The following is a 26,193-nucleotide window of genomic DNA, read 5'->3' as shown; positions in this document are numbered from 1 at the left end:
AAAATCAAACACTGCAGCATTTGTCGCTCTAAAGCTACAAGCTCAACACCACAGAATCAGAGTGTGTTCGGTGTGTTTACCTTCCACTCTGAGGTTCGCGGAGGTCTTGGAGTTGGCCACCTGGTAGGTGTACTCTCCGATGTCTTGTGGTCTGGTGATGGCGATGACAAGACGCCGGACGGCTCCGTTCACCTCGCTCACCACGTTCTCGCTGAAGTCCACGTGGTGACCATCCTTCAGCCACCTCCCCTCAGCCTCAGCGTTGGCAACTTCACATTCCAACTCAGCCGTCTGAGACTCTGCCACCGCAACGTCCTGCAGGGGGCGCGTGATGGCGCCGCCTGGTGGTGAAACAAAGGAAATGTTTGTTTTGGACAGAGTTCACCCAACGACGGCAAACGCCCCAATATTGTCATGTTTTTGCAACAAATGCTACAAATATGGCCATGGAGGACACTGCTACAAGAACCTCAAAGACAAGACCTTAGAGCATTAATGTAAGAGTGTAACGTTGAAGACGCTGGACTCAGTTGGTCGTGCTGGCACTCCAGCAGTGACGTACCGGAGACAGAGAGCGTGGCGCTGGACATCTTTTCGCCAGCGTGGAACGTGTACTGGCCCTCCTCGTCCTTCATGGTGTCCATGACAGTCAGAGAGTGAGCCTTGTCCTTAGTCTCCAACTTGTATTTGGGTCCAGGTTTCAGTTGCTGGTTCCTGAACATCCAGACTGGTTCGATACCAGAGTGAGAAACCTCAACGTTGAAGGTGACATTCTGGGACTCGGAGCACACTTTGTCCTCCATGTGCTTCACAATGTGAACCTCTGTAACAACAACAGTCTGGTGAGAACATGACACTAAATATGAAACTAAAACCAGGATCTTGGGAAAATTAAAGCAGTCTTACGCTCAACAGTCAGGTTGCAGCTGGTGTCGACCTTGCCAACCACCAGTTTGTAGTGTCCTTCATCAGAAGCGTAGGTCCTGGTGAAGACCAAACGCTGCTTGGTTCCCTTTGCCACCATCTGGATTCGGTCACTTGGCATCAGGAGTTTGTCGTTTTGGTACCATTTGACTGAACTGACGTCTTGAGCGGAGATCTTGGCCTCAAGAACAGCTTTGGTGCCCTCAATTGAGGACACATCCTTCAGTGGCACTGTGATGTCAATAGCTGTGAGGAAACATCAGAGGATCAGAGACGTTCTAACTGACCACTGACGTTGTTTATTACTCTTTAATTCAAAATCTTACTTTGAACACTGAGTTTGCAAGATGTGGAGATCTCCTGGGCTGGAACCACAAAAGAGTAGGAAGCAGCATCGTCTCTGCTGACGTTCTCCACCAGCAGTTTGTGAACCACTTTGTCAATTACGATATGGACGCGGTCCGAGGCGTCGATGGCCTGGCCATTCTTCATCCAGGTTCCCTCAACATTCTCCTGGGAGAACTTGACCTCGAGCTGAGCGATGTCACCCTCACAGACCGTGAAATCAGTCAGAGGCTGCATGAGGGTCACTGGACGCACTAAAGACACAGAAACCTCACGATTACAAAAATGACAATCAGTGAGTCAATCAGTTCTAAGATTCTCACAAAACTGCAGTTGCTGTATGAGTGCACCATGGTGCCATGAACGTAGTGAGCTCTAACATTAGTCCCAAAGATAGTAAGTTATGGTAGGGTTTACTTGTAGTACATGAGCTAGTATCTAGTAACAAGGGACCACACTGGTAATGGTATTATGTTAGAGCAGAGATGTTCGTCTCTGAAGTCCCTGTTTCTGTGACTCGAGTCTGTGAGTTACAATTGCTTACGTTTCATCTTCAGTGAGGCACTGCTCTTCAGATCTCCACACACAAATGTGTATTTGCCCATGTCCTCTTTCCGGACATCCTTCACAGACAGGGTGTGTCTCCCACGGCGGGAGCCCATGACGTACTTGCTGCTGGGCGAGAGCTCCTTGCCTTCAAAGAACCAGCTGCCTTCAGCGTCCTCACGAGACAGCTCTACCTCAAACTCTCCAGTGTAAGACTCTGGCACCTCAATGTTGTCCAAGTGTGTGATGATCTCCAGCGGAGCACCTGGATACAGAACAACGTCAGGAACCCTTATATACCAACCTATCCGAATCAGATTGTTTGGGAGTGTTGGAGTTGACGAGATTACCTTCCACGTGGAGCCTTGAGGTCGTTCTGATGTTCTCATCGTCTACAAGCGCACACGTGTATTCAGCATCATCTGACATTTCAATCACCAGCACGGACAGGAAGTGGACCTTTCTGTCAGAGTGCATTCTGTATTTGTCTCCTGAGAAGATCTCCATGTTGTTTTTGAACCACTTGACTTTGACGAAAGGTTCGTTAGTTTCACACTCAAAGGTCACCATCGTGTCCTTCTCATTGGCTGTGGCGTCCTCCAGGTGCTGGGTAAAGTTAATTTCCACCTTGGCTGTAATGACAAAAATATGAGGTGAGAATCAAACAAGACAAAACAAGGACTATGTTTCTGAGGACATTGGACCTAAAAGCTGATACCTTGCACAAGCAGGAAGGCGTGGCTTGAAGCTTCCCCGGCAACATTCATGGCTTTAACCATGATGCTAGCAGAATCCTCTACTGTGACATCTCTGATCACCAGTTCACACACATTGTCCTCAGGCCAGAACCAGTAAATACGGTCTGACTTTTCCAGCTGAACACCATTCTTGAACCACTGGCACTCTGGCTCAGGTCTGCCCACAACTCTGATTCGGAAGCGGACCTCATCCATTGGCACAACAGTCTGGCTGGTGATGCGTTCCAGGATTTTAGGTGCTTCCATGCTGGGGGACAGCTGGATCCTCTCTGGTTTGAATGTGGGGATGGTGACTGTGCCCTGTTCTTCTAGCCTTCTCCGCTCAGCCTCCTCTTTCTCTTTCAGGTGGTGGAGCAGGTCCTCCTTTGTCTTCTTCAGAAGATCCTCATAGGACTCATCCCTCCTGCGAGACTTGAACTCTACAGCAGAGATTGACTCATAGAATCCTTCCTCTGTCCTACGCTTGAACTTGCTCTTCAGCTCGTCTGACTCCTCTGAGGTCTTCTCGTGGACAATTCTCTGGGCCTTACGTAGTTTAACAACTTCTCTGTCCTGTGCGGCTTCACTAGGTCGGTCAACTTTTACAACGTCAAATCCGATTCTGCCAGGTTCATGAGCAGCCTCTGCAGCCTTTGAATCTGGAGCACGGCGCAGGACAGATCTAAAGTCCTCTCTCTGTTGGATCTCCAGCTTCACAGTGTGCTCAGTTGTACCGAGAGGATTGTCTGCAACCAGCCTGACCTCTCCTGAGTCATATGACTTGACGTCTACAATTTCTAAATAGTAAATACCATCATATCGCAGTCTGTATCTCTTGCTCTTGCGAATAAGTTGTCCATTAAGGTACCAGTTCACCTTAGGTGCTGGGTAACCGGTTACTCTGCAGCGGAATCGCGCAATCTCACCCTCCAGTGCTCTGGCTGGTTCAGGAAGTAGGACAATTTCAGGTTTGGACTTTTCAATTTCATCATCAGCAGTGACTCCTGTAGGACCCTCATGAGCCAGGCGCTCGATCTCCTCGATTCTGTGAATACCTTTCCTGCCTTCAGGAAGCTGTGATTCCTCAACAAGACCTTTCTCATCCTTGACGATCAGGGTGGCCGAGGTCTGGTCAACTCCAAACTTGTTTGCGGCTCTGCAGGTGATGACACCACTGTCTCTAGCGTATGCAACTTCATAGTCAAGGCTGCAGTATCCAAACTCATGGACCATGCGCAGCCTGTTAGCAGCTTCCAGCGGTTTGCCATCATGCAGCCACTCCACTACCATGGTGGGGTCACCGATAGGGGTCAGTCTGCACTCAAAGTGAGCTGGACCAAAACGCTTCATCCTGATAGAGGTCAGCTTCTTCTTGAAAAGTGGTTTCTGTTGCCTCTCTTTGTCGTAAAGGTCACCCTCCTCCCACTGCTCTTGACCGTAACGCATGTGAAGTGGCTCCAGCTCCGGAGCAGCAATCTCCTTGGCCTTGTATGTCCCTTTGGGAATGATGAGCTTCCTCTCAGCTTGAGGGGCCATGAAGTCCACCTCGACATTGACTCTGCAGCGGGTGGTGTCTCTACCAGCCTTGTTAATGGCTGTCGCTGTGTACCAGGCGCTGTCTGATCCTGAAGCAGACGGGATCTGGAATTTGGCCTCTCCTTTTGTGCCGTCAATCCTGAAAATAAGTCAGCATTCAAAGGACATTAAGTTTACGACTCCACAGGTTTTATTTTCGAGAATCGTTCACTGCTGTAATTTATGAGACTTACTTGATTTGTGGGTGTTTTTGTGGTGTGATAATGTCGCTGTTTCTCAGCCAGACAATGTCAGGCAGAGGATTTCCAATGGCTCTAACAGCCAGTTCAACAAGAGTTCCCTGCTTCACAGTCAGGTTCCTCAGCTTCTCAACAAACTGAGGTCTTGCAAGGCTTTCCCGAGCTGTAGAAGACGAACAGTAAAGGAAAAGCAGGATTTAAAAACAGGTACAAAACATGAATATCATCTAATCTCTGTCAAGTGAACTTACCTTCCACGGTAAGATTTACAGAAACAGAAGTCCGTCCAGCTCTGTTCTGAGCCACGACCGTCCATTCTCCAGAATCTTGTGGCAAAGCTGGCACAATGATCAGGGACTGAACACCGTCCTCTTTAATCACAATCTTGTGAGTGTAGTCATTGACAACTTGCCGTTCTGGTAATAAGGAGAAATGGTTTATCAAGGAGGAAGATCAGCAGGTACATTTACATTTGTGGAATAAGTTGAAACATGTTTTTCTCACCATTGTGGAACCAGTAAGTGTCCGGCATGGGTCTGCCGACAACCTTCAGGTCGAACCTGGCAGTTTGGCCCTCAGAACATTTGATTGAAGAGGGTTTCAAGACAAACACAGGTTTGTAGAGTCTTTCCAGCTGAGCCTCATCGGTCTCTTCAAGCCTGCGGGCGGGGGAACGTCCTGGAGAACGACTGGGTGAGCGAGCGGGTGAGCGGCTCACAGAGCGAGGAGAGGTAGATCTGAATAAGGAGCATGGTTATTAGTATCAAGGAGATATGATAGTGGTTAATGTGCTGGGAGAGGCGTCTGTTGAGGGGATTTTGGTGAGTGTGTTCCACAGGCTTGACAGAGTTTAAGCCAGGAGGACACAAAGTCTCACCTGAACCTCTGCACTGATGGCTGTGGTGTGTATCGCTGAGGTGTCACAACTCCGGATGGCTCAATGTAGAGTTTTCCAGAGCTGACGGCGTTTCCTTTCATGTTGCTGGCGAAGGCGGTGTACACGCCCTCGTCCTCTGGTTGGACCACAGCCAGGCGAAGGGTGGCTCGTCCGTCCTGAAGAATCTCCATATGGTAACGGCCACCAGGTCTGATGCGCTGGCCGTCTTTGTACCAAGCAATCTGACAATCAGAGAGAAGATCATTTGATTTACCGACATGACTTATCAAACTTGGCAGCAGCTTATAGGAACCAGAAGAATTTCTTTAGTTCCCAAAATTGGGGGCGGTTCATAACTTCCTTGTATTTATAAAAACTTTGAGGTTCCCAACTTGTGTTTGTTTTGCCAACTTGACGGTGTAATTTTTCAACTCCATACCTTTGGCAGTGGGTTTCCGGCCATCTTGCAGTGGAAGGTGACGCCCATTCCATCCACGATCCTGTAGTTTTTGACCGGAGTGTCAAAGGTCGGCTGCACCGCTTCCTCCTCGGCTACAGTTACCATCACCTCTCCATCCTCTATCACCAGCTCGCTGTAGGTGATTCTCATGATGCGGATTTCAATCTCGTGGATGATTCTCTCTTCGAACGCTGAAATGAAGAATTCCTGAAAGAATACACAAAAAAACTCAATATCTTTTGTCGTCACATTTGCTCAGATCTTTAGGAGGAAACTTACTGTTTCTGAGACGAAGCTCATGGGGGTCGTCACCCTCTTCTGTTCCAGTTCATACTGACTCACGACCACAGACGGCTCCTGAACCACCTTCGTGGTCACTTCAGTTTTATACGTCACATCAAACTGCTTCATGTAAGCGTCATAAGCCTCTGTGAACATGGACACAGGACCATGGTGAGCACATGGAGCTTCACTGTGATCTGATGAACAAAGGAACGTTGACTTACCTTCCTCCAGCAGACCGGCTGAGGCCGAGGCTTCACCGTGAGGATTCTTAACAAAGACGGAGTATTCTCCAGCGTCATCAGCAAAGGTCATGGAGATTTCCAGCCTGCATTCTCCAGTCTCCTTCTTGTGGGCAACTTTGTATCTGACAGGGAAAACACACAACACTTACCTAATGAAGACCCATTGACTGAATTCACGTCTTCATACTAAACATGAAGCCATTTTCATTCCCGCAGCTAATCATGTACCTGTATCCAGTCATGAGTGGCACGCCGCCCTTCTTCCAGATCACATGAGGTTTGGGGTTTCCTCCGACCTGACACTCAAAGACGACACTTCCTCCCTCCACCAGCTTCTGGACGGTGGGTTTCCTGACGAAGAAGGGAGTGACGGACTCTCCTGTCGTCACCTCTGTCACCACCTGACCCTTCATCTCCATGGAGACGCTGAAGGACCAATCATTTAATCAAACTCACGCGGGACTTCACAGCGACTCGCCAGTGTTTCACGTTTCACTTACATTTTTTCTTGTGCGACACCCGTTTCAGTGACGGCCATTTCCTCTCTGCTCTCGATTTCCTCCGACACTAAAACAAACAGGGAATCCAGGATCAATGTTTCTTCTCTGGAAAATTATTTCTCATATTCCCCTCATGACTCGGCCGTTACCTTTGACGAGCAGGTAGCACGAGGTGCTGACAGTTCCCGCCTCGTTGGTGGCGGTGCACGTGAAGCGGCCGCTGTCTTCGGCGAACGCCTCGCGGATAACCATGCGGGCAAATCCATTCTCGTAGCTGAGCTGGAAGTCGATGGAGCTCTCGATCTTGTAGTCCTCTCTGAACCACATGACGGTGGGGGCGGGCTGACCGCTGATGTGACACTCCAGTGTCACCGACTCGCCCTCCGTCACCGTCAGGTTCTTCAGGCCCTGCTCGCAGAACAATGACACCTTCAAACACTGTCACAGATTTAAGAACCATGAGAAGAACTGTGAGGAGAACTTACAGCGATGAGCGTGGGAGGAGTAACAGGTTCCCGGGCTCTTGTGGGCACTGCTGCCGCCTCCTGGTGGAAAAACAACAACACAAGTCAAAACATCAAACACACTGAACTAGGCTGCGCTCACGCGATGAGGGGGGAGGAGTTAAAACCCTGCAGAGAAGATGGAGGGGTCAAAAGGTGAAGACAGGAAGAGGAAGAAGGTTCTTCATGAGGGCAGCGTGTGATTGGCTGCAGTGAGGAGGCGGGGTTAAATCTGGGGGGAGTGAAGAGAGGATGACAGCAAAGGGGGCGGAGTCGGACCAACCTGAGGCTCCCAGTCCTCAAACTCCTCTTCACTGGCCGTGTAAGCCCTGCCCGCCTTAAAGTCAACGTGACTCTGATATCTGATGTCTCTGAACGGTGGGGGGAGGGGCTCCGGCGTCCCCCGCACTTCCAGCGCCACCGCCCTGCGAGACGGACTGGGCGACTTGACGGGCTTGATGACGTGTCTGGGAGCGACGGGCGAGCGTAACTCTTTCTGCAGAGTCGCGATGGCAGAGCCAGCGATGGACACCTGACCGAGCCAATGAGAACAGCGTTAGCTGACGGCAACAAACAAGCTCCGCCTCCACAGTCCATGGTGTTAGAGGTGGGAATTCATGAGGAGTTAGTCTCAGGTGAGGTCACGGTGAGGTCACTGGGTCGATTATTCATCGTTTCTTCTCGTGACTTTTTACACAGAGGAGTTGGTTTGTTGTCAGCAGCAGGGGGCGCTCACAGCACAGTCAGCGTCACACAACCACACTGTTTTCTGACAGAAACTTGTGTCGTGACGTTAAATCAGGTGAAAGTTGTGAAGTTTAAAAGAGTGAATCACACCACAACGTGTCTGTTAACATGTGAGTTAAAGATGGTGATGGAGGTGACGGCGACCTGCGGCTCCTCCCCTTACCTCGTGACCAGGTTCATGTTTGGGGACAGAAACTTTAGAAACAGTGAAATGTGGAACTGTGGAGAACGAGGAGACGCCAGCGTCCATGTGGGCGGAGATTTCTGTTGTTCTCTGAATCTGGAGCAACCAACAGAGTTTATTGATCGGTTATTACTGTGCTAACAAGTATCAGAGGTCAAAGTGTCAGTGAACGCCTCACACCTGGGACACCTGGGACACCTGGACTGTGTGCTGCTCTGACGTCACAGACGTAGCAGCTTTAGCTTTAGCTTCAGCTTCAACTTCAGCAGAAACCACCACCTGCTGCTGCTCGTGCTGCTGCTGCTGCTTCACCTCCACCTCTACAGGCTCCTCCTCCTCCTCTTCAGCCCGCCCACCCTCTACATGCACCGGCTGACGGACACGAGCGAGGTCTACAGCGGCCACCACCGTGGCCACCGCCCCTGCTTTTTTACCTCCTTCCTCCTGGAAAAACAAACAGCAAAACATCGATGGCGACACAAAATCAGTGCTAAGGAACTTAGCTGCTAACTAGACGTAGCACTGTGTTGTTTACTCTCCAGACATCATGGTGGGAAACATCGGGCTCACTTTGTAAAGAAAATGTGTAAAACTGTAGAAAGAAGTCAATAAATAGAAAAGTCTTTAAACGTTTGTTAGCTTCTGCTGCTAACGTAACTATAACGTGCTTGGTGACTACAGGTTAGCACTCGTTATGGCTAAATGTGTAGCTACAAACACAAGACGCTGTTAGCATCACTCGTGTGACAGTGTGTTCCTGTAAATACTCGCAAATAGGTCACAATTTCAGTAATCCCACAGCCGCTCCAGACATCAACAGAGTGAAAGCTTTAGTTTTTGTGTCTGCGGAAAATACCACAGACGTGTTAGCATGCTAAGTAGCAAACTTAGCTGTAATGCTACATTTCATTTATGTTCTAAAGAAACACTGACAACGTAACATCTTCATGTTTTCACACATTTTAACTCTTGAATGAGACGTTAATCGTGGAGGAAGTGACATCACACGTGATCCGTTCAAGGACCGGGGGAAAGAAGAAGAAATTAGGTGATTGCAGGAGGTTCATCCTCTGAGGAGCAGAACTCAAACACCAACACATTCATCCATTCACACACAGGTAAATTCATGTTGTCACTTTGACTCCGCCCCCTCACCTCTCTGGTGGCGGTGACTTGCTGCTCCCAGTGCTTCTCCACGTGCATCTGTGCGGCGCCGCTGACTCTGGTCACCGTGGTCATGGTGCTGTAACCGGCCTCGGTGTAGTCGCCCTGTTTCCAGGGCGGGAGGACTTCAGCGCCGCCGGATAACTGCCAGACGACCAGCAGGTGTAAATATCTTTATCTAAAGTTTCAAACCTGAACACATTTGATTTATTTGCTCACCTGTTTGCGGCTCATGATGGGAGACTTGACGGGTCTGATGGGGGACACGGACAGTCTGGTGGACGGAGAGACGGATCTGTGGAGTGGGAAAGACACACGTCTTCTGATCAACTCGCTCAACTCTAACTGAGCGGTGCAGTGCGCCGACTCAGCGACTGCGTCTGTACCTGACAGCTGTGGGCGTCGGCCCTTTGACGTGTCTGACGGGTGACGGCGACTGTTGGCGTCCGCCCGTCACCTTGGATATAAAGGAGGGCGGGGACTTGGACATCGGCTTCGGGGGAATCCGGGGAGGGGTTTTGTGAGCCACGTGCCGAGTCATCATTCCGCCTCCTTCCATGTGCATCTCCATCATGGTGGTGGCCTGGAAGCCCGACTCCACCCTCTGAGCAGGAAACATCATGTGTTCATGAGAATCAGGTTAACGGGAAACAATTTACACCGACAGGGAATCATTCCTGATTCTGGAAAAAAACTTCACACACTGGGCACAACCTTATATTGAGCCACCACTGCCACCTCCTGGAATACAGGATCAGGTCCACAAACTACCGTGGACCCTCGTTTTATTTTGGATTGAACCACTGGTGTCGGAATATGTGAAACGGAACGCAGAAGTTATCTGGAAAGACCATGTGATCCATAACATTGTTACCCTTAAAAAAATTAACTGGTTCTCCAAGTGAAGCTCAGGTTCCAAGGTTCCTGAACAGAACCAGAACACATGTGGTGGAGAAGTGGACTAAACTGATTATTGATTGATATTTTGGTCTGTCTCACCCTCTGCACTTTGGCCTGAGAAGTGGTCATCTGGGACGTGGACACGATGGTCTTGGTCTTCTTAGCAGGTACAGCTTCTTCACCTGAGCACAAATGCACAACGTCAGGTTTAGACATGAAACTGATCAACAGATGAGATAAAAACAGAATCCTGTTGGAGTCTGACATTCTCACCCTGGACCAGCAGTTCAGCGGTGGACGTGGCGCGTCCACTGCTGTTGGTGGCGGTCACAGAATATGTCCCAGAATCCTCTGGGAAGGCCTCAGCGATCAGCAGACTGTAGAGGTCGCCGTCCTGGAGGATCCTGAAGTCTGCCGAGCTCTGAATCTCAGCTCCCTCTCTGTAGAACTTCACCACGGGGGTGGGGATTCCTGTGACGCGGACATCCAGTCTCACCTGGCTGCCCTGTCTCACTGTGGAACTCTGTAGTCTCTGAACGAAGTTAGGGGGCGCTGTCTCCACTGTGAAAAACACATTAAAACATTGTTGTTGTTTAAAATGTTACCAAGATCACGACAACTAAAATGTCCAAAAACAACCCTCAGTGTTTTGGGGCGGGGCTTTTACCAGGAGGCTGACAGGAGGGGGCGGGGTGTACTGGTAGCATTTGTCATAGTGTAGCTGCTAATGCTAGCTCTCTCACACTCTTACTGACCCAAACTTTACGATATAACAAGCATAAATGTTAAGAGTTTAAAGTTCAAAGAAGTGAGACATCACACACACACACACTGGTGACATGTGAATGTTGGTGACCGCGGACTCTGACACCAGATCCTCCCTGGTCCAGGTTCTGATAATCCTGAGGTCCTATTTAGGGAAGTTATGCTGCAGCAGCTGAGAGTTTAATCTCTGAAGTAACAGCTGATGGAGATAAATATAACCCGACTCATCTGAGGAGGTTTTTATTTATATTAAACTGTTACCTGTAACTATAAATCCACCCAAGTCTCACCTGAGCCTCACCTGTGACCACAAGTCTACCTGAGTCTCACCTATGACCACGAGTCTACCCGAGTCTCACCTGTGACCACCAGTTTACCTAAATCTCACCTGTGACCACGAGTCTACCTGAGCCTCACCTGTGACCACGAGTCTACCTGAGCCTCACCTGTGACCACGAGTCTACCTGAGCCTCACCTGTGACCACGAATCTACCCGAGTCTGACCTGTGACCACGAGTCTCACCTGAGTCTCACCTGTGGCCACGAGTCTACCTGAGCCTCACCTGTGACCATGAGTCTACCTGAGCCTCACCTGTGACCACGAATCTACCTGAGTCTAACCTGTGACCACGAGTCTACCTGAGTCTCACCTGTGACCACGAGTCTACCTGAGCCTCACCTGTGACCACGAATCTACCTGAGTCTGACCTGTGACCACAAGTCTCACCTGAGTCTCACCTGTGGCCACGAGTCTACCTGAGCCTCAGCTGTGACCACGAGTCTACGTGAGCCTGACCTGTGACCACGAGTCTACCTGAGCCTGACCTGTGACCACGAGTCTCACCTGAGTCTCACCTGTGGCCACGAGTCTACCTGAGCCTCACCTGTGACCACGAGTCTACCAGAGTGTCACCTGTGACCACGAGTCTACCTGAGACTCACCTGTAACGAGGAGTTCAGCTGTGCTTGTGGCTTGTCCAGCACCGTTGGTTGCTCTGATGGAAAACCTTCCGCTGTGCGCGGCGGTCACAGCGGGGATCTTCAGAACAGCGCGGCCATCGCTGAACGAGATCTGAACACCGGGCAAAGCGGTGGCGGAAAGAACCTGACCATCACGGAACCAGCTCACCTCAGGAGCTGGAGAACCTGTGGAGGACAGAGGAACCGGAGAGAAGTTAAAGACCTCAGGTGATCCAGGACATGTAGCCTATCTTAGCATTAAAAATGTAAGATGTGGGAGAGAGTTAGCGTAGCTTTGTAAGGTTTTCTTACCACTAACTTGAGCCTGGAACGTCGCGGCACTACCCTCAAGTGCCACGACGCTCTGGAGCGGCTGTGTGAATGTCGGCGCTTGTGTTGACATGTTGTCGGCACCCTGTGGAGGCGGAGTCAAGAAACTCTGGGTCAAAAAAAAACACAACACAAACTAACCAAGTTCATCATAAATCATCAGGTCCACTCGGCTCCCCCCAGTTCAAAATAAAGTGTTTTCTCGCTTTATTATCGAACTGTGACCATGGACTGATACCATCATTCGTTCTGAATGTTTTCTCTTTCTTCTTTGTTGTTCTTTCCTTTTTGTTTGTCTGTCTTTTGAAAAACAATAAACATGTTTTTTTTTTTTTAAATAGTTTTCATGTCATTTATGTAAATAGTAACATTTATCGCAATAATGTAAACAACACGTTGACATTGGACGATAAATTCAGTTGGTCCCTTTTTGAAGCAACACTGTGCAGCTAGTTGTTCTGCTGCTAATTTGCTAGCTGTGAGTCAGACGTTTCAACTATAGCGCCCCCTACAGCTGACATCCAACTTCATTGACCCTTTCAAACTCCTCCTGTCCAGAGTTCACACTTCAAAATGGCTGCCGCCCACATCAACAACAACTACTTTACTGACGCTTTAGCATAACAGGGTAGATTAGCATGCTAGTTAGCAAACCTAGCCAACGCTCGTTACGCGATTTTAGTTCTGTAGAAACTGGAAAACACACCAACGAATGCTAACAAATGCTAACACGACACCGTTTCCATTTACTAGCGACAGACATTAGCATGCTAACAGTATCATTAGCTACTTGGCATTAAATAAGATGTTGAGGTTTGATGTGATTATAAAACAAAGAAAATTCTAGAAATATGTTTTAAAATGTTATTTACAATACATTTCTTTATTGTTTGAAATATTTCATATAAAAATGCATTCATGAATATTTTAAATTCATGTCTTTGATTCGAATATAATATTTTTTTATATCAATGATAAAAAACAAGAATCACTAAAACAAGTCAGACATTTTCATATTTATCATATATTTATATCATCTTTATGTTTCAGTTCATTTACATTTCATGTCAAAGATTTATTATCAAATAAATCAATGATTTAAACGACAGAATCTGTTGTCAATGTCACATGTGACTAAAACTAGATTTTGTTTTTATTTATATTTATACTATAAAATAGATAACGATTTAAACGCTGTTAATTTTTAATGATCAGTTTCATTTAGTTTGCCAGATGTTGATTTGTTTACATACAAACATTTGTAAAAGTCTCAAGGTTTTATTTATTTTTTTAACAGCTGATTTTACTGATCAGTGTGAAAGGAAACAAACAAACAAACACACACAAAACAAACGGCAACAGGTTTAAAAACAGCATCATCTTCAGCTCAAACACGGAACCAGAACCAGAACCAGCCTCTGTCTCCTTCAATGGAGCACAAAAGTAACAGCTTTGTCCACTAGGGGACAGTAATGAGTTAAGTGAATGGTTATTTGTCCTCAATTGTCCCAGTTTGTCTCTGGTCCTGATCCTGATCCTGGTTAGGCCTGTTTATTTAACTTTTTTTGTTTAAGGACTTTTTTTGAAGGACTGTTTATATTTAAGGACTTTTTTTAATTGAAGGACTGTTTTTATTTAAGGACTTTTTTCATTTAAGAACTTTTTTATTTAAGGACTTTTTTAATTGAAGGACTGTTTTTATTTAAGGACTTTTTTAATTGAATGACTGTTTTTATTTAAGGACTTTTTTCATTTAAGAACTTTCTTAATTGAAGGACTGTTTTTATTTAAGAACTTTTTTAATTGAAGGACTGTTTTTATTTAAGGACTTTTTTCATTGAAGAACTTTATTTAAGGTGTTATTTGTCATCAAATCACATTTGACATACAATTGCCTTTATAATTTAAGGTATTTTTCATTTTTACATTGATTTACTTTTTTAAGGTATCTGTATTTTAGGGTCTTTTGTCAGTTAAGGGTGTTTTTTTTACTTTGTTAACATTGAATTAATTTTGTAATTTAAGGTTTTCATTATTAATGCAGGTCTTTTGTGTCTTAAGGACATTTTTATTTAAGGCATGTTTTGTCATTTAAGGCCTTTTGTTCCTGTGACTCAGCTAAATTTAAAGTGCTGACTCACGTTCATGTTTAAGTGTTAAGTGAGTGTTAAGTGGTAAGTGTTAAGTGATTTTATTAGAGAACAGTAGTGAAATATTTCTACTTATTTCATTTAATCTTTAACATTTGAACAGAAACAAACATTCATAATAATAATAATAATTATATATATATATATATACACACACACACACACACTGATGACTTTACTGCGATGTTTGACATGAAATAAAAATGTGTTTTATCTTCACTTTGTTTCAGTAAATGAATCTTTTAACTTTTCCTTTGTCTTTAAACTAATTATCTCTTCTTTAAATTGAGTTCACGCCTTCAAAGTAAAGCAACAGCTGTGAAATAAAAGTTCCTCCTCTGAGACACTTCTTCTGGGGAGGGGGGAGGGGCTTATCTAACTCTAAAAATAACACACACGCACACCTCAGTTTGATTGACAGCCACCATGTGTCACATAACTGGAGGAGCAACTGATATCTGTGCTGCTGATTCCCTTAAAAAGCCATCAGCCGGCACCGCCGCGCTCTGATGTTATCACAGGCTATTCTGGGACGACGCGGCGCTAACCTTCAGCTCCAACATCACAATCGCACACAAACACACACAAACATCTACACAAACATCACAATCACACACAAACATCACAAACTCCTCCACTCTGACTGAGGTGTGATCAGTTTGTCAGGAAACAGGCGTGAGAGCAGCTGCTGTCAATCACTAAAAATACCCTCACACTGAGGAGACACTTACTTGTCAGAGCAAGGATGCCCGTGCTGCCCTGACGAGGGCTGCGTCAGCTGATCTCTGAGTCCACCAAAAAAAGTTTACAAAATCCAAGAGGAGAAAGAGCCGAGGCCTCGAAGGACACAAAAAACAAAACTACCGGCCGTCGACGCCGTGTAGTTTTGTTTGTCCACCTGACAGACAGACAGACAGACAGACAGACAGCAGTCCCTCGAGCCGAGGCGTCCAGGCCGGGAACGCTGACTCTGCTCAGAGCAGGCAGCTGCTTGCAGGGGGGCTTTATACCGCTGTGACATCACAGGGGGGCGGAGGACGCCATTGGCCGGCCGTCCTGTGAGGAGGGGCAGCAGGGAACCATGGGAGAGGAGGGCGGCCATTTTGTGTCCTCGTCGCCCACCTGTCAGCGTGAGACAAGAGACACGGCGACACATTTAAGACACAAGTTCACTTTGGAAATGTTAGTTTTGTTCCAACAGGAAAGTCTCTCACTCTCACACACACACACGCACACACACGCACGCACGCACACACGCACACACACACACACACGCACACACACGCACGCACACGCACGCACACATGCTTACACACGCACACACACACACACAGCTGCCTCCATCGCTGAGTTCAAATGTCTGATTTTGTCTCTTGAGTGAATATATATTCATGAATATATATATATATCTCACAGACGTCTGTAAACCACTCACAGAAAACCAGTGATTTTAGCTGCTGCTGCTCCTCTGCTGCCTCGTGTGGTCACTTTGTGTCACTGAGTTTAATCTGAACGTTGGGTTTCAAACACTGGAGACAAAATCAGACATTTGAACTCAGTGATGGAGGCAGCAGTGTGTGTGTGTGTGTGTGTGTGTGTGTGTGTCTCACAGTGAGATAACAACACTAAAACACAGCACTTACGTAGCTGAGCTTTAACAGCTTCATAGAATAAACTTTACTCACCAGCTCGTCTTCAGACCTTCATCAGGGTCACATGTTGTTTTCAGCAGATTTCAAATAAACTCCTTTACTTTATCTCTTCACTGTTATAGTTTTAAACACATGTTTATTGTTTCTATTGAATTTTAATGCCTATGTTTTCAAACTTTAATTTAATTCACACAAAACAAACATTATTCCAGGACTCATCATTGTGTGTTTGTGTTATTTTAACACAATGATGATCAAGTAAACAGTTCATTTTAAAAGAAGTTACTTAGAACTAAATTAATGAAATGGAACACAATTTGATTTAGAGGATTTAATCCTAATCTGAAATTAATCCTAATCTGAAATTAATGACTTTTAAATGTGACGGTGTTTGAACAAAACAACTCTTTTATCTTTAAACTTTTTATTCACATTATTCAACAACCAGGAATAAAGTTATATATGTAAACACTATATAGTGTGAATACATATATAATTTTATTTAAATTCACACTTATCTCACACTTATATATAGTGATGCTTTGTGTATGTCTGTGTGAGTGTGTGTGTGTCGGTGTGTGATTGTGTGTGTTTCCACTACAAGAATCGAACGACCCACAAACTTCACTTTTTTCTGTTAAAATATTTGTTGCGATGTTTTGTACGTCAGTTATCGCTGAAACTTTGCGATGTTTTGTACATCAGTTATCGCTGAAACTTTGCGATGTTTTGTACATCAGTTATCGCTGAATCTTTGCGATGTTTTGTACGTCAATTATCGCTGAAACTTTGCAATGTTTTGTACGTCAGTTATCGCTGAAACTTTGCGATGTTTTGTACGTCAGTTATCGCTGAATCTTTGCGATGTTTTGTACGTCAATTATCGCTGAAACTTTGCAATGTTTTGTACGTCAGTTATCGCTGAAACTGCGATGTTTTGTACGTCAATTATCGCTGAAACTTTGCAATGTTTTGTACGTCAGTTATCGCTGAAACTTTGCAATGTTTTGTACGTCAGTTATCGCTGAAACTTTGCGATGTTTTGTACGTCAGTTATCGCTGAAACTTTGCAATGTTTTGTACGTCAATTATCGCTGAGTATTGTCCAAATGTTGCGATGTTGCATCACAAAGTACAAAGACGTCAAGGGGGCGGGGCATAAGATGACCTGATAACTTTTGAAAACGTTTTTTTGACGTAGCGCCCCCTGGAGTTGTAATTCCAATTCCTCAGTACTGCCCCCTACTGGTGTCTGTGGACATGACCTAGCTATAACACGACCATGAACCGATAACGGATAACGTGACTTAACGTAAAGTTTGAAAAAAATTTACGTAATAAACTTCAGTGTGACGACATTTCCAGTCCCGATTTATTACTAATTTACGCGTGATCGTCCTTGACGTGATCATTGCTCCAGCGAGAAGTTTAAATATTTTTAGCAAATGAATGTAAAAAATACTTAAATTACTTTTTCTATTAAATTTTAGTCTTTTTAAGGAGGCAGAGTTAAATTTATTGTGTAAAAAACACTTCATATTCAAATTAAAAGTTCTTTGCTCTCAGTGTGAATGTAGTGTTGGACTGGTTCAGGTCCAGGTTTTGGACTGGTTCAGGTTCTTGTAGTGAAGGTTAGACACTAGAGAAGGACGAGGACCAGGAGCCACAGGAGGACGCACAGTGAACCGAACCACGTCAGCCAGTCCTTGCTCATGACGTCAAACACTTCCGACAACAGCCACCTGTCACCGGACGAGTCGCCGTGAGCAGCCGCCCGCTTCTCGCTGGCCCCGCCCTCTGAGTGTGACGCCTCTGCGAGAAACAGGAAGTGTTTCCCGTCCTCACAGACCAGAGCTCCGCCCGAGCTGGTGACGGCCACGCCTCCATCTTTACACCTGGAGTAACCACGATGACAGGAGGTCAGAGGTCACAGAGCCAAAGTCAGAACCAGACTCAGACTCAGCACTGAGGTGAACCAGCACATGAATGTTAATGAAAGAACATGAAGGTAGGGGGCAGCAGAGTGACAACACGTTAGTAACACAACATTAACACACACTTATAAACGCTAATGATAATGTGACAAGCTAACGTTAGTAGCCACTAAGAAGCTAGAGATGTTAAAGATGTAGCTTGTTAGCATGACGACAATCTCTTAAATGTTTGTTTTAAAGTTCAGATTTTTTTTGAAATGTGGTGATATGAGGTCTAACCTCACTGACTGTGCTGTGAGCGCCCCCTGCTGCTGACACAGGCTCATGTAATAAACTCTATGTTAGTTTAAGTTTCTGCGATCTCTACGTCACATGATCACGTCTTTATCTCACTGTGAGACGGACTTTTCCGACAGGAAAATTTGTGATTTTAGCTGCGAGGACACAGGAGCTGCTGGTCCTCTGCTGCCTCGTGTGGTCACTCTGTGTCACTGAGTTAAGTCTAAATTAAATATTTCAAATGCCGAATTCATTAAAATAAGACATTTGAACTTAGTGATGGAGGCAGCAGTGGATCAACAGCTCCTGTGTGTGATGTTTAAATCACTGGTTTTCTCTATGAGCTTTGGTGTGGGAGAGTGAGTGGTTCACAAACGTCAGTTTCCTCCAGTTATACTGTTGTAGACGTAATAGGTGATGGTTTTGTTTGTCCTTGTGTTTCTGCTGGAAGTCATTATTTTACTGCTTATTCTGAGAACAGGGGGCGCTCACAGCACAGTTAGCATTCACTCATTCAAGCACACTACAAAAAAAAAATTACTGAATTACCACTTAAACTTCTTCTACAAAAATCATCGTATTTAGCTGGAAATGGTCGGCTAACACTCGTCATGAAAGCTTACTCTGCCTGTAGCTAGCTAATGATCTTCCACCTTCTCTGAACAGCACGGCTAACTAGCTTAGTAGCATTTTGACACTGTCTTAGATATTGTTCCAGCACTTCGTTTTTTAGCCTATGTCACTGATCTGTGTTTCTGTAAACTAACGGATAAATAAAAGTGAAATAAACAGAGCAGTCATGTGTCAACGTCAGTCCAATTTCATAGAAAATGTTAGCTAATGTTGCTAAAATGTACTGTTTGAGTTTAAGCAGGTGATTTGCTTAGCTAGCATCGGCCTTAGTGTGACATGATGAAGAGGTGAATACATTATTTTGATGATGACATCATGTGAAGAATGTTTAAAAAAGTAGGTGAATAGAGGAGAGTTAAATTCAGGGATGAACTTGTTTTGTGATCAGTGAAATATTTTGAAAGTTCTGTTCCCGTCTGAAAACATACGAAAACGTTGGTGTGAAAAAAAATAAGTGCAGTTATTTCACTCAGTGATGTAAAAGCTCAGGTGAGTTTAAAAAACTAACTAACACTTGGTTTGCAAAGGCTTTAACAGCATGTGGTAGCTGCTAGCATAAAACCAGGGAATCGTGCTGGCTGACTTTAACTGTGTCTATTTTTAGAAAAGTCCAGTTGCCAACTAGTGGAGATAAGATGCAACTGCTGGAGGTTTAAGTCGTGATCACTTAATAATCTCATGAATCTTGTGTGTTAGGGTGGAGCTGGTTGTATGCTACCCACCAGGTGAGCGTGGGCTCTGGGTGTCTTGTCACCTCCACCTCTAGCGTCACTGGAGAGCCCTCCATGACGGTGGCTCGAGACAGGGGCCTGGTGAAGCAAGAGGGGCCAGCTTTAGAGGCCTTTCCCTGGGGAAGAGGAGGAGCAGGAAGGGGAGGCCCTTGGATCTGAGGAGTCAGTCTGATCTCCTCTCGGATGGACAGGGGCAAACAAATGTCTGGGTCTGAAGTTAGTAGATGAGATGGAGATGAAGGGGTTGTGACATGCGGGATAGCCTGCTGAGCTAAAGCTTTGGTGTGTGCTGTGGGCTTGGCAGGACTGCTGGGAGTCATGCCAGGGTCATGCACACACTGCTGGGTACAGGTGGAGGTCACAGGCTCATGATGGGAGTGAAGTGTCGGGTGGATTTGTTGGCTGCGGGTACTTCTGATGCTACTTGGATCTGTAGGGTGGGAGGCCTGGACATTGCTACCACAGGAGCTGGAGCTGTCTTGCTTTGACCTGGAAGACGTGCAACTCTGTGGTATGTTCTCTGAAGGAGAGCACCGGCAGTAAACCACAGAGGGCGTTGTGGTGGTGCTTTGGGGCAGGTCCACTGTGGGTGTTTCGTTGCTGGTCCATGAAGAAGGTTCTCTCTGATCAAGGCCACTCCTACAATCAGTGTAGGACTGACTGTCTTGAGTAAGGATCGTGCTGGTTTTCAAGGACTCGAGGAGCCCAGAATCTTGCAGAAGACTGCCAACTTTGTGGGAAGCAGAATCTGTGAGGCTGGGAGCAAATCCTCTGGTCTGGGGAATTTGATCAGTCTTTAAAAAGGTCTTACTCTGTGATAAAGGTCTTTTGAGGTGTGAAACATGGCTGCTGCTGAAAGTGTCTGATGGGGAGGTCTGAACCTTAAAGGTCTGTTGGGTAACTGGACTGTGAAGTTTGGTGCCTGGGAAGATCTGTGTTAATCTTTTGTCTTGACAAAAAGTCGCAGTTTCAGTCGAGTTTGTGCCACATTTGAGGAACCTATGACTTTGTGATGGGGCCTTGTCCACTTGGACATCATTTAAGGTTTGGACTTGACCATAAGTGGACTTGGGAGGTATGTGGATCTGACTGAGTGCTGCAGGATGGGGAACAGAATCAGCCTGTGGCAGGGTCTCATTTTTGATCAAGACCTTTATGGTGTTTTTACCCTGGTTACCTGGAATCACCTGAGGCTCTGTTTCAGGGAAAACGTTGTCTTTGTTGGAACTGCTATCTGTAGCATTATCCTTGTGACCTGGGTCTGGTTCAGCGGTGGTGAGGGATTGGTCAGCAGTGTCCGAGAATTTATTGACTGTGGTCTCTTCCGTCCTCAGGCTGCTGCTAAGGAAACTTGGAGCAGGAACTGTCAGTGGACTCTGGACAAAAGAAATGGACTCTGATCTGAACCTGTAACAAGACAGGGAAAAAATATTGAATCTGGAACCCACGGACAAACCTGGACCCAAATGTAACCCTTATGGGGCCCACATAGACAGTGATGTGCTGATTGGGACCTGAACAGACCTCGTGTTACAGTGAAGAGTGACAGGTGGAGTTGGACAACCCTCTGTCAAGCAGGACTCTCTGTGTTGTTGGACAGCACCAGCAGCAGAACCAGACCCGCTCTGCCCTGACTGGACGTGGTTCTGTTGGTTGCTTTGGAAACAAAAGCCCTCCTCAGTGTCTGACTGGACCATCCCAGACTCCGGTGTCTCTGCCAGCGGCGGGAGGGAAATGTCGTCAGGTGACGGACACTCGTACTCATCAGTGAAAAACAAATCCTCTGACATTACTTCCTGGAGCAGGAGCTCCGCCTCCAACAGGTCCCCTCCTGGTGCAACCTAGGTAAAATAATAAGTGAATAAAAGATGATCGAAAACAACTCTTTCACAGGCTGAAATGATCACTACCTGTGTTCCTGTTTCTTTGCCCTGATTCTGTCTCTGAACGTCAGAACTGACCAGTTGGTTGGTCTCCACCGGGGAGCAGGAGAAGCTGCGGGTTTGGGAGGAGCTGTAGGAGGAGGTGAACCTCTCCGAGTGTTGTCTGAAACAGAGACGACAGAGTTTCACTTTATCTTTATCTATAGCCCATGGACAAGTGGAGAGGGTACTGGGATTATAACCAAAGAGTTGCCGGTTCAAATCCCTGTTAAGTCAAAAGGCTGTGGTACCACTGGGCAAGGAGTTTGTAAAGCACTCACTCTCCCACACCAAAGTCCACCTGTGTGTGTGTGTGTGTGTGTGTGTGTACCTGTTCTCTGAGACAAGCGTCTCTCTGTCAAACTCCCGACTGTGGCTCTTCTGGAACGGAGGCTTCCTATTGGCCGCAGTCTCCCTCTTGACTGGAACCTCCCTCCCATCATGCTCGGTGGTCAGCTCGGGGGTGTGGCCTGTCTCCTTCAGTTCCTGCTGGGATCACAGGTCAGAGGAGAATCTTATCTCATGTTTGTTTATGTTTATCTACAGGTCATGTGATTGTTGTTACCATGTCAACAGCCTCCTGTGAGCTGATGTTCTCAACCTCCTCCTCCTTCTTCTTCTTTCTGTTTTCCTTCATCTTGTTCTCTTTCTCTCCATCTTTCTCTTGTGTCTCCTCCTTCACTTCTTTCTCTTGTGTCTCCTCCTTCACTTCTTTCTCTGCATCTTTCTGCAGCTGAAAACACAACAGAGCAGTTTTTCACTGATTTAATGAAAGGAATCTAAACGCAGACAAAAATGACAATTTACAGTTTAAAAAGAGCATCAAATTTCAAAATTTCAAATCAAAACAAACTTTCCAGGATTTCAAGGGCCTGTGTGAAGACTGCAGATGATAAGAGGATGTTTCGTGTCTGTGACGTCTGTACCTTCAGTTTGACCTCCAGCTGCATCAGGTCATCACTCAGCTCTTTAATGGACGCCATCATCTCTGAGTGTTTACTGACCGTCTTCTCAGTGAACCTCCGCCCCTCCTCCACCCCTGAAACACACACACACATGAAGTGATGCTAACTCTGTGCTAAGTCTACATGATACGCAGGTAAATATGTAAACAAGAGCACGTATCCACACTGTTTTTGACAGAATTTGCATTCGAGCAACTTGTTCTTGCAAATAAAGATGAAAACATGGATAATTTTGACTTAAATGCTACAAAATCCATCACGTTTGCTCTATTTTTGGAGGAAATTGTGCAGCTTTGAGTGTTTTTGTGACTCGACTGTAGCACTTTACTAGCATAGCATGCTAATACATCCCAGTTATACACAGAATGGTGAACTTTAACAGTTCAGTGACATTTCGGAGTGTTTTCAACTTTCAACAGCCTGGTTGACAATGATTTAGCGAAAAAAATCAAGATGTTAGCCTGATGCTAAATTCACTCCTACTGCCTGTTGAAAGTTTCAGAGTCATTTCTTGTGGATGAAAACATTGTCTGAAACCTTTTCCAAATCGTTCCATTTCCGTGTAGCTAGGAGCTAAATCTGCTAAAAGTCCGTTCCGTGTGTTTGTTGCCACCCACCGTGCAGTCTGACGGCGAGCTCTGTGATCTGCACGATCCTCTCCTCCTGCTGAGGAACCGTCGGCCACACAAACTTCTCAAACTGTCGGTGAAGAACAGCCACGGCGTCCGTGCTGCGACACTCGCAGGAAAACTTGCCCACGCGGGCGATGGTGGCGCTCGCGTCCTCACACCAGAACTGATACTGTTGATGGAAGAAGACGCAGTGTGAATGTGGCGTCGCTGACGTGATCATGTGATCACGCGTGAACTGATGAGTGAAGGTCACCTCCTCCATGGCTTCCTGCAGTTTGCAGCTCATGTCCAGAGTTTTCTGGTGTCCGCGCATGCTTCGCTCAAATTCCACCATCTGCCTCTCCAGCTGATTCACAGCATCTTCCGTCTCCCAGGCCACGCCCCCCTCCTTGACCTCTGACCCCAGCCGTGCTATCACACCCTGCAGTTGCTTCCTGAGAACCTGCAGGACCAGATCAGGATCAGAGGGAGTAAGAACACCTAGACGCAGAGTAGACAGAGGACAGGTGGACATTTACCTGCAGCTTGTCCTCGTACATCTCCACCTGCTGCCGCTGGTTCCTCACGGCCTTCAGGTTCCTGCCTCGGTCGTTCCTCTTCAGGTAGTTAAACTTCAGGTTGCTAAACTTCTTCTTCAGCTCCTTAAAGGAGTCACGCAGCTGAAAAGAGACAAAACAGGAAGTCAATCAGCGGAGCCTGGAAACCACAGAAGAAGAAGAAGGTTCAGGTTAGAGTCGGGGGACCACAGAGGGCGGACCCTACTGATTTTTGGTATTTCCCAAAAAGTCATGGTCTCCTCTGAATGAAGAATAATGACATCATGGATCCTCCGAGTCATCACTTCATGACCAAGATTCTGAGGACCACGATACAATACCAACATCACAACCCGTCATGTACCAAAGGCCTGGCCTCACTAACATCCAGGTCACATGACTCCGTGTTGCCTGTGTTTACTGAAACATTTGTCATATTTAACATTTCTCTGGTCCAAACGTTGTATGAAAACATCTGACCCAAACCAAGTATCAAATCAGCTCAGCGCTAGTTCATGGTCATCAGTTTCCATTGCTAAAGCCATGCTAATGCTGCTAACACAGTTAAAACCATTATTTATCTTCTTCATCTTTGGTCAGAGCTGTGTTAGCCGTGCTTAAGCCGAGCTTTAGCCGAGCTTCAGCCGAGCTTTAGCCGAGCTTCAGCCGAGCTTTAGCCGAGCTTCAGCCGAGCTTTAGCCGAGCTTCAGCCGAGCTTCAGCTCGGCGTTGACGCGGCTGCATGTGGACGGACTTAGCTGAGGGTATTTTTAGAGCAGGAGGGTCTAAATCCAGCGGGACATTTCTGGTTGGGACAGGGGGAATAGCGGTGTCAGGTGACTGATCTGTCAGCTAAAGACAGCTGAGAGACGCAGACAGACACAGGGGAGTGTGAAGTCAGAGGAGGCGGGACCTCAGAGCTCTGAGTCGTCAGGGGAAACCCAGGACAAGGAGCGAGAAAGAGGATCGTGAAAGTAGCAAAGGTTACCCAAATGTAGCAGGAAAAACAGGAAGTGTCCAACAATTCACTCGACAGGTGACTTACTAAGAGTGTGTGGAAACACAATCACCACAACAGTCCACAAACTACCAAAGATGATTTAGAAAGACCACAGAGGGAGAACCTGAGAAGAACCCTGTGAAGTACAACAGCAGACAATACGAGAACAATCAGCAGATCCTGAAGAGATTAACACGTAGTATCAGAACTACAATACCTCAAAGTATTATTTGAGGTAGTATATATCCTCAATGAAACTGCAGCAGCTGCAGGAGATCCATGAGGAGAAGAGCTAGCTTGTTTCATTGTTGGTAGAATTCTTCATCGACCAAAATCCCAGACCAGTACTCAGTCTGGTCTCCTTGTCTGAACAAACAAAAGAACAAACTTGGTTTGGAGGTAAATCCAGATCATGACAGAGTGAACAGGTCGTGAATGTTGAGAAGAACAGAATCCAGGGTTTTTGATCCAGATGAACCAGGCGTTTCCGGTAAGACCTTTGAAGGATGATGGGACCCAATCTATGACGAGCAGGTAAAGTTCACCATGGAATCCAAGGTGCTTCTTCTCTCTAATGAAGGACAATCGTACAGAGATGTTTTGGAAGTTTATTTTCTGTTCCAACACGACTGTGTCAAAGCAAGGACTATAAAGACATGGGTGGACTTTGAGTTTGGTGTGAAAGAACTTATCTGACCCCACACAGCGCCCTGACCTTTAGCCCCATCCAGAACCTTAGGGATGAACCAGCACAGAGATTGTGATCCAGACCATCTCTTCCAACATCAGTGTCTGACCTCATCAGTGCTCGACAGAATGAATGGACACAAATTCACATTGAAAAATTCACTTGAAAATCTGAAGGAAAGTCTTCAAAGAAGAGTGGAAGCTGTTACAGCTGTGGAGGAGGAACCAGCTGCATATTAAATGTATGTGGTTTGTTTACAGACTCAGAATCAGATCCTGACAACAGGTCAAGTTCTAAATCATCCGGTGACTCAGCACTGAGAACCCAGAGCAGGAACAGTTAATCCTTATTCCCTGTTCACGTCTGTGAAGATCATCAGTCATCCTGACGCACCACAAGGACCACAAGAAACCAACAAACACCTGACACTGAATCTACCCCTGCAGCAGCTGTGAGGGTCAAAGTTTACCAAACTGCAGGAGAGGACTCGAGCCTGGATGAGTCACGGTGTGACTAAGACTGAAGATTCTTTTCATAAATCGATTCATCTGTGGATTCTTTTGTCAACATGGGAATGACGATGTTCTCAAACGTCTTGTTTTTGTCCACAAACCACAAGGATTTCTTTGTTTTTATGGAGCAAAGAGACCAGAAAATATTCACATTTAAGAAGCTGAAAAATCACAGAAACTGGTTTAGATAATTTTTTTTAAAAAACGATCAAATACAAGATTAATTTAGTAAATCATTCATAAGAACCCAGATCAGCTGGTTCCAGTGTTTACAGAACTTCTCAACACTGGTGGTTATTCCTAGCATCCTAGCTAA

The 26,193-nt window shown here is 46.1% G+C and overlaps 2 protein-coding genes across 26 annotated transcripts in view; both read right to left on the bottom strand.

The window, feature by feature from the left end:
- ttn.2 (titin, tandem duplicate 2) overlaps positions 1 to 15,357 on the bottom strand; it is a 176,830-nt gene extending 161,473 nt beyond the window's left edge. For 24 of the 25 annotated variants that reach the window (XM_058617746.1, XM_058617865.1, XM_058617874.1 and 21 more), the window contains exons 1-29: positions 15,126 to 15,357; positions 12,227 to 12,329; positions 11,897 to 12,100; positions 10,463 to 10,750; positions 10,289 to 10,371; positions 9,676 to 9,893; positions 9,509 to 9,584; positions 9,281 to 9,433; positions 8,306 to 8,569; positions 8,105 to 8,221; positions 7,478 to 7,726; positions 7,177 to 7,236; positions 6,841 to 7,099; positions 6,692 to 6,758; positions 6,420 to 6,617; positions 6,171 to 6,313; positions 5,944 to 6,092; positions 5,644 to 5,871; positions 5,205 to 5,446; positions 4,832 to 5,064; positions 4,579 to 4,743; positions 4,322 to 4,490; positions 2,534 to 4,227; positions 2,166 to 2,447; positions 1,814 to 2,080; positions 1,251 to 1,523; positions 907 to 1,170; positions 563 to 823; positions 81 to 341 (exon numbers count right to left, since the gene is read on the bottom strand). In XM_058617746.1, the coding sequence (XP_058473729.1) occupies positions 81 to 341; positions 563 to 823; positions 907 to 1,170; positions 1,251 to 1,523; positions 1,814 to 2,080; positions 2,166 to 2,447; positions 2,534 to 4,227; positions 4,322 to 4,490; positions 4,579 to 4,743; positions 4,832 to 5,064; positions 5,205 to 5,446; positions 5,644 to 5,871; positions 5,944 to 6,092; positions 6,171 to 6,313; positions 6,420 to 6,617; positions 6,692 to 6,758; positions 6,841 to 7,099; positions 7,177 to 7,236; positions 7,478 to 7,726; positions 8,105 to 8,221; positions 8,306 to 8,569; positions 9,281 to 9,433; positions 9,509 to 9,584; positions 9,676 to 9,893; positions 10,289 to 10,371; positions 10,463 to 10,750; positions 11,897 to 12,100; positions 12,227 to 12,317 (6,958 nt within the window). In that variant the 5' untranslated portion in view covers positions 12,318 to 12,329; positions 15,126 to 15,357. The remainder of the gene's footprint in view (positions 1 to 80; positions 342 to 562; positions 824 to 906; positions 1,171 to 1,250; positions 1,524 to 1,813; positions 2,081 to 2,165; positions 2,448 to 2,533; positions 4,228 to 4,321; positions 4,491 to 4,578; positions 4,744 to 4,831; positions 5,065 to 5,204; positions 5,447 to 5,643; positions 5,872 to 5,943; positions 6,093 to 6,170; positions 6,314 to 6,419; positions 6,618 to 6,691; positions 6,759 to 6,840; positions 7,100 to 7,176; positions 7,237 to 7,477; positions 7,727 to 8,104; positions 8,222 to 8,305; positions 8,570 to 9,280; positions 9,434 to 9,508; positions 9,585 to 9,675; positions 9,894 to 10,288; positions 10,372 to 10,462; positions 10,751 to 11,896; positions 12,101 to 12,226; positions 12,330 to 15,125) is intronic. The other variant, XM_058617856.1, reaches the window with a different exon arrangement.
- Positions 15,358 to 16,459: 1,102 nt separating this feature from the next.
- Positions 16,460 to 26,193, bottom strand: part of LOC131475243 (golgin subfamily B member 1-like) — a 38,566-nt gene continuing 28,832 nt past the window's right edge. The window contains exons 45-54 of the mRNA XM_058653222.1: positions 23,661 to 23,801; positions 23,396 to 23,584; positions 23,128 to 23,311; positions 22,472 to 22,584; positions 22,111 to 22,278; positions 21,877 to 22,034; positions 21,534 to 21,669; positions 21,148 to 21,464; positions 19,615 to 21,030; positions 16,460 to 17,941 (exon numbers count right to left, since the gene is read on the bottom strand). Coding sequence (XP_058509205.1) covers positions 17,686 to 17,941; positions 19,615 to 21,030; positions 21,148 to 21,464; positions 21,534 to 21,669; positions 21,877 to 22,034; positions 22,111 to 22,278; positions 22,472 to 22,584; positions 23,128 to 23,311; positions 23,396 to 23,584; positions 23,661 to 23,801 — 3,078 coding nt within the window. The 3' untranslated portion in view covers positions 16,460 to 17,685. The remainder of the gene's footprint in view (positions 17,942 to 19,614; positions 21,031 to 21,147; positions 21,465 to 21,533; positions 21,670 to 21,876; positions 22,035 to 22,110; positions 22,279 to 22,471; positions 22,585 to 23,127; positions 23,312 to 23,395; positions 23,585 to 23,660; positions 23,802 to 26,193) is intronic.

This window comes from Solea solea, chromosome 2 (genome assembly GCF_958295425.1).
Source record: "Solea solea chromosome 2, fSolSol10.1, whole genome shotgun sequence".
In the NCBI taxonomy this organism is placed as follows: Eukaryota; Metazoa; Chordata; class Actinopteri; order Pleuronectiformes; family Soleidae; genus Solea; species Solea solea.
Note: the sequence above shows the minus strand (reverse complement) of the source record. Positions and strands in the feature narration are given on the sequence as shown.